The sequence below is a fragment of the Triticum urartu genome, chromosome 3A, assembly GCF_056163025.1.
Source record: "Triticum urartu cultivar PI428250 chromosome 3A, HENAU_Tu73, whole genome shotgun sequence".
Taxonomy (NCBI): domain Eukaryota; kingdom Viridiplantae; phylum Streptophyta; class Magnoliopsida; order Poales; family Poaceae; genus Triticum; species Triticum urartu.
This window is the reverse complement of record NC_141875.1, coordinates 680534240-680542029: the sequence shown is the minus strand read 5'-3', so window position 1 is coordinate 680542029 and position 7790 is coordinate 680534240. Positions and strand designations below refer to the sequence as shown.

The 7790-nt window shown below is 42.5% G+C and overlaps 1 protein-coding gene across 1 annotated transcript; it reads right to left on the bottom strand.

Moving 5' to 3' along the window:
* Positions 1-1700: 1700 nt before the first annotated feature.
* LOC147981517 (uncharacterized) lies at positions 1701-3645 on the bottom strand. Its single transcript, XM_087515990.1, has 2 exons — positions 2922-3645; positions 1701-2838 (listed from the first exon to the last, which is right to left on the bottom strand). Exons 1-2 carry the CDS (start codon positions 3077-3079, stop codon positions 1701-1703), a joined length of 1296 nt encoding a protein of 431 aa, XP_087372116.1. The 5' UTR covers positions 3080-3645.
* Positions 3646-7790: the final 4145 nt, after the last annotated feature.

The following is a 7790-nucleotide window of genomic DNA, read 5'->3' as shown; positions in this document are numbered from 1 at the left end:
GAGACACTTCTTTTTGCTAGTTAATAAAAACCAGAGAAACGGGAACTATGTGAAACATGCTCTTATAATAACTAGTTGATGAGTATTTAGCAGAGTTAGGGTTTGAATAAAAAGAGGGATAGTTTGTAGCTCTTGAAAGACTTGCTCGACAAAGGCATAATAAATATGGAGGCAAGTTGATTCGTGCAAAAATAATTTGGGCAGGGCGGCATCGGGATCAAGTGCAAAAGAAGAAAGCCGGTGGAAAGCATGAGCCAGGATGCCATTTTTTATTTTGCGACCGAGCTAGGATGCTATCGTGATGCCATTTGTCTTTCGAAAACAAAAGGCTAAAACCATCTTCCAGGGTGTAGCCTGTGATACCTATGTAGTTTGAGAGAGAAAACAACACAAATCTTCTATCTGAAAGAGGCATTTTCTCCCTCAAGAAAAAAGAAAGAGGAAATTTTAGGGCATTGTGAGGAGCTCTATCGATAATATTGCTATATTAATTCAGTGAAGAATGTAAAATAGAGTAATGGATACCCCCAGAGATAATTGCAAACACCAAATTCACATATAAGTCCCTGCACACACCAAATTCAGCAACTGCCGCCAGCCTTTAGCACTGTGGTGCTGATCGTCGGAAGTGAAAAGGCAGTTCTCCACCAACAGCATAGCCATTAAGGTGTTGAGCCGAGATGAATAGACCTGCGGAAGAGTCGCTTGTCAATGTGGCTTGTCGGTCGGGACTCCTTTTTTGTTGGCGGGAAAAGGGCGATTGTATTACTTTAAGCAGGAGTGTCGCTCATACACAGGTTAATAATATCATTTGTACCTAACCCTACCCACGCCTCCATGTATGGTGCGGTGCGCCTGTAGGCAACAAGGCCATGAGTAACCTTACTTGGTGTATGACTAACTATAGTATGCAAAATCTATTTCTCAACATGCACCATCACCTGAATCTCTCGCACGAGGGCCATGTACCTTGATCAACTATCTGTGAAAGCATTAATCGTTGCGACCACCTCAACATAGTCCATCTCCACCACAATGGGAAGCTGGGTTCAGCGCTAGCTGTTGAATGTAAAAAGACAATAGACACAGAGATGTAACGTGACACATTGTCTATTGATGATATATATAGCCCCAGGGGATGCTTCGAACAGATGTGATGGCCTGGAGAGACGTGCATGGCGGTTAGGGATAGTGGATATTATCCTGCCAAACTCTCTATGCAAGCCTCCAGCTCTGCTTCCAGGGCACTACCGCATGTGGACAACTCTCTAGACATGGTAAAGACGGCCGAGCTCGCATCATCACGGAGGACCATGGCACATTTAGACTCGCTCAGTGATGCCACAAAGTTTCCATCTGAGTTAAGTTTCACCCAGTCCTCTAGTGGTTTCTTCTAGTGAAGCTCCTTCTCCACCCTTCTGTTCGACCTTGCAAGAGGAATGGGAGCTCCATGGATTGCCGACTCATCAAGCACCATCCCGCCCTTCTCTATATTCTCGTGGTTTTTTAATGCACATGATGGATGTGATATAGGTATGCAGAGACCGGCATGAGGCTTCCGCCAGGGGTGGTTCTTTCTCATTAATCTCGTTCGGATGTGCTAGGATCTCCATAAGGTCATGAGCAACACCATGCAGGCAATTTCCTAGAGGGGCCCAGCACGCCAAATAGTCCACTCCGGTCCAGTGTTGCAAATGGAGTCAACGTCTGGGAGTAGCCATTTCCAGAATATCAATCTCTTCAAGAAGGGATTCCCAACCATTTTCTCTCAAGTCAACAAGCAGCACCTTTGTGTTGGACACACAATCCAAAGCATTCAAAATATCCAAAGATTTAGTTTGCAGTCTTACACACAACACATCAGTGATCTTCATGATTTTTTCCATTAGGTGCAGAATAAACACAAAATCAAATGAGATGAGAATCCTAAGAGCACCAACAGCATCTCCTCGAGAAAATTGTGAGACCGAACGATCACTTGCTATACTCCTTAAAACAGAAACAGAAGCAGCAAACATCTTTCTTAAGCTTTGGATTGATTTATAGTGGGAGCTCCATCTAGTGTCTCCTGCTCTTTGTAAAGAGCCTAACTGATTTGACCCTCGGCCAGTATCAAGTTCTCCTAGTTCGATCTCTCGTTCAATTTGAGCTGCCTGGTTTGCTAGCAATTCATCGTTGCGTTTGGAAGAAGCACTAACAACATTGACTATAAAGTTTGCATGCTGAAAGAAGTTGTGTACCTCATGCACCTCTCTGGATGCTGCAACAAGAGCTAACTGTAGCTGATGAGCCATACAATGAATGTAGTATGCATACGGACACTCCCGAAGAATAAGAGCCTTCAATCCATTCCACTCTCCCCTCATGTTGCTAGCCCCATCATATGCTTGGCCCCTGATATCTTGCACATTCAGGTTATTGAAAGCTAGAACAGCAAGTATCTTGTCTTTGAGAGTTGTTGCAGCAGTATCTTTAACATGCACTACATCAAGAAAGCGCTCTGTAATAATTGATTCTTCATTGGCAAATCTAATAACAACCGCCATCTGCTCTTTTTTGGATTCATCCCTAGCTTCATCAACCATTATACAAAACTTGCGATTGCCAATTTCTTCTTTAATTGATTTATGCACTTTACAAGCAATTATGCTTACAATTTCTTTCTGGACTTCTCCGCAAGTGTACTTTGCATTTCTTGGAGCATTTTCTAACACCACTTCATTGACCTCTTTATTATACGACGTCAGAATCTTGAGCATCTCAATAAAATTACCTCGGTTTTTAGATCCCGGAGATTCATCATGGCCTCTAAAGGGACATGCTTGAAATGCTAACCACCTGTAGATGCAACAATTGCTTAGTATAGAATTTACAAGTAACAAGTCCACTTGGGACATAATAGATATAGAAATCATGCTTACCTGATGGCATCAATTGTAGTCTTGAATCTTAGTCTCGCATCTGCCACTCTTTTCTCACATTGCTTCATCATTACCTTGTCTATATGAGACATGCTATTCTTAAGATTTTCAAAACATCTAACAGCAAAGTTATGAGCTGAGTTAGGATCACGACCCATGTGAGTTAGAAAAGCACATTCTTTCCCATTATTGACCTTTTTCCAGTTTTGAAATCCCTTGACTGTGAATGTATCTGAGGCTCTGAGCCACACCTTCCAATTGGCTTTTTGGAAAAGAGGAAACAAGGCAAGCAGTATGCCTTATGTGTGTCAGTTGAATACTCTAACCAAAAATGGTTTGTAAACCAATCTTTCTGGAATCGACGGCGATGAGTACCTGTTCCAGCAAATGGGTATTCCTCTGGTTGTAGGATCGGTTGATATGCGCCCTCAGATATATAAAAACGCCGAGCTTCATCTTGCTTGGCAGGAGGGAGTTGCCAAATTTGAAGACGTTTGCCGGGGTCTCTAATATAATCTGTTTCTGTTGTTACAACTGTCTCTTGCTGTGGACCTTCTACAGATGCTGAAACATTCTGATCAAGAGTGTTACTCTGTCCACTACTTTGTCCTTGTTCGGCTGTGTTGGAATCATCAACACCGGTAGCAGTAGGTTCAGGTTGGGAGCCAGGGCAGGAGCTTGATCCAACCTTCTCAAAAAAAGAAAGCATTGTCTTCCTCTTCATGACTACACAAACACAAAAATACAGATCGGTGACAACAGACAATAAATCCAAACAAAAGAGCAGGCCTAATTTGTGTCATGCCTAATTTGCAGCACATGTTTGTGAGAATAAACAAGATATTAGTTCCCCTAATTCCCCTGATCCCATTTAACCTAAGTACCTAACTCAAGAATTTCTGCAGTAAGGATCAGTTCGCTGGCATATAAATTGCATAGCATGAATTAAAGAAGACTCACTTGCAGGTTGGCCGTCTGCGTCGATCGATTCCTATTCTGTAGGAGTCTAGGAGACCTCAGGCCTGCCTCTTTGTCTTCCGTGTTGGGCTAGTGGGCTAAACATATGCTACTGGGCTTGAGATCACCGTTGGGGGGGCTAATTAGTTCTAACTAGTCCTGATCGAACAAAAATTACGCTATACAACGTTGGTTCGACGCGCAAGTTGGGGGGGGGGGGGGGGTTGGCCCCCGCTCGACCCCCCGTAGCTCCGCCCCTGACAGGTACAACTCCGGCGACAAAGGCTGCCCAAAGCAGTGCGTGGTACTATATATGAAACATCAAAAAAAAAAGTTAAGGAAAAACACTTGTCACAGTGCGTGGTACTGGGCCGTGATCATCTTCTTCTTTCCTTGTTCCAGATCGATTAAATTCGCTAGACTCAGAGAAACATATCGTGTTTAACTTGGTTAATATACATATACCTTCCCCCGCAAAAAAAAACGCTCCTGTCGTTAGCTTTCTTATTACGCGTGAGATATGTAGTTTCCGCAGTATATTTGCAATGAGGCTAAGCCCAGCACAAGTCTATTCATGTTGTTTCCGAAAGATCACCGTGACTCCTCATATCTTCTTCTAAAAAAAGGACTCCTCAGATTCTTTCTTTCCTTTTTTTATAGGCTTATATATTACATGCTGTTACTATACCGGAGGAGCCCCATGGAGGGGGCTCACGGGCGTCTGTTTCCTAAGGGCAAAATTGGGTGCCATATCTCCGTGTTGGACTCCGAAGAGGCACCAAGGTATATTGGGGGGCCAGATACAACATCAGAGTTGCAATCCAAGACATTTCTTCTGGTGTGTGATAGCCTCCATTGGTACCCGGTGCAACATCAGAGCGGAAGCAAGGTGGTATTTTTTGTATTCAATACCACAACTGAACCTTTTTCGCAGGTGCATGCTCCAGTTGTTCCCACGGAATCATACATCTTTGATATGGACAATACAATTGGCATATATAGCTATAATTATGCCATGAAAATTGTCGACATTTGGGTGTTGCAGAACAATGAAAGCGAGGTATGGAACTACAAGTACCAGGTTGATTTGCCGTTCGCAGAAATTGGTCAGGAGTTGGGAATGTGGAATAATTGTTGGGATGTCAGCGTTGTATCGACAGATGGTGATGTCCTCTTGCTGCTAAGTCATGGCGAGTGGCTGCTTCACATTAATACTGATGGTGAACTGGTTGGCAACTTCCATCGTGATGGCGAAGAGTTGTATCCTTGTGAACTTCGGCTCAAACAAACTCTTGTTTCACATGCCTTCTTTGCAGCAGTAGAAGATAATTTTATGACTGATTCTCCTTTCATCTGACGTTTGTTGCGTGAGTTGGTGCCTCTTCACAGCCTAGCCGTAGTATCCACAAGAGCTGCAATTAATATCTATGAACTGGACCAAGTGTGTGCCCCCTGACTTCTTTTCATGTACTCCCTCCATTCCAAAATAGATGACCCAACTTTGTACAAAAGTTAGTACAAAGTTGGGTCATCTATTTTAGAACAGAGGGAGGAGATGTATAGATGAAGTTGTGATTAGAAGCATGGACTTTTAGTATGTTGTTGCAAGAAATTTATGCTTGTTTCTGTACCTTTGGGGTTGAAGTGTCTACTGTATGGGTTGAAGTACTAAATTATTATCACTTTATATGCTTCATGCATGTCACTATTTCTTGGACGGAAAAATTGACTGTGCCTTCTGTTGAAGCTGGCGATGAAAAAAGACTAGAGTTTCCTCTTTGTTGACTTGTAGGCTGCATCTGATTTTCTGAGGATCTAGGAGCAATAGTTCATAAATTTCATCATCATGATTACTAAATGAAATGTTCTAAGTGTTATAATTCTTTTTTCATGAATATGTTGCATCTGGTCATTAGGTACTTCCTTGGAAACTAAGATGCTCGCAATAATTGGACATGGTTACATTTATCGTATTTTGAGGAGGGCGTGTTCTTGTAAAAAAGATTGTTACTGGGACCTGAAAATCTATGAACAATTTTTTGTCCTTCCATCCTCACACTGGTTTTATGTTAAACTGTTTGGAGAGATATCTTACTACTTCACTTTTCCTGCTACAAATCTCAGGATTAGTGCTTCTTGATGCTTCATATTAACATCAGTTGAATAAGCAAGATTTGTACTATTAAGCACAATAAAGGTTTTTCATGATCTGGCCCAGGCCTCATATTGTGTTCATGTCTCACGAAGGACTGCACCAGGCCTGTTGTGTAAAATGATGAATTTAAATACCTGCTTGCTGGAAGTATGGAACAATGCCTGTGTTGGTATATCCCAGTAACAGGAAGTATAGGAGCACTATGAAAACAGATGAAAAGTACATGCATATACCATTTTTAAGTCTGTTGCAGCATACAGTAGTTCCACAGACCACAGGAAAGCAGTTCTAAAACTTGTTTCTTGCCTAGATAATTGCATTGCAAAATTTCAAAGCTGATGGAGAATACTGAAGCACTGATGACATATATTCAACAATTAAGTTGCAGAGCTAAATACAGAACCATATTAAAGATTAAGCACAAGATAGCATCAAGCTGAACAGTGGAGCACTGGATACATATATCATGCCCTAGTTAATTAACATAACACACAGTAATTCCATATCAGAAATACAACCTAGAAACAACTTGTTTCTTGCCCGGAACAAGTCAAGGCATAACCAAATAACAAAACAAAAGACCACAGAGAACTTGTTTGTTGCATCGAACAGTGCACTGCATAACCTAGGTTCAATCATCCAGTTTATCATCGCCTCATGTGAAACCCAGTTCAGAAACTAGGAAGTTGATCGGTGTAGCTCGCTAGAAGCTAGATGATCGTGAAAGGACGGTTATCGCGAGGATAAACTGCTTGTTCTGCTTCACAAAATCGACGGCTTCCGAGATCCTCTCTGTTTTCCCATTCTTGATGTCACATTTGCAGATATTAAGTTTTGTCCATATGTGTACATCGAGCCAGGAGCATTATGAAAGCAGATGAAAATCACATCTGTTGCGTATACAAATCCTCCTTGTTTCATCATAATTAAACTATTGTCTACTATCTGTTAATAAGACAGTAGCATGTTTCCCTTGGCAAATATGACGAACAAATTTTTTTTTGAAGGCTCAAGGAGAGCCCCGCTTTGAACTAACGAAGCCATCAACCGGCCAGGAATTACATCGGCCCATACAACAGGAAAGAAAAACAAAGAAACTGAAAACGATTGATACAACATGCTACAAAAACAGCTTACAGGCACCACAACAGCAAGCACAAGGATATTCTACAAGTAAAGCAGCTAAATGTTGATGGAGCCCTTCGACGCAAATGAAGCACCAAAGCAATGACATCAAGCGAACTTCAAGAGGGAATCGCGCCCAGCGAAGATAAACATGCCCTCATCTACTCCAAAAGGAAACCACCATCATCGAACCTTCCTTCTCCAATTCCGAAGGGGACCCCTGCCCCTCGCCTTGGATCGAAGGGCGCCGGACCGTCGCAAATTGAAGCAACTCACCCTTGAGCAAGGGATGGTAGAGATTTTGTAGCACCTTGGGAGATTCTCAGCGTGACCAACCCACTATGTAAGATCACCAGGAGAAGAGCCTAACCGCAGCTCAATGGTCCATATACGAAGAAATGAAGCTGTTGAAGGACGAGGGAGCCAAAGAAACAATCTCAGAGTTGATAAACAACTGAAGTTGAGACAAGATTAGTGCTCGAAAAATTAGGACCCATGTCCGAAGCGCCCATGCCGTGCTGCTGCACATAGGGGAGAGGAACCCTATCCACTCCCCCTACCATGGTAGCACACAAACGACCGACCTACTGACAACCACAGGGAGCTAATCTTGCGAAAATATCATCCCGGCG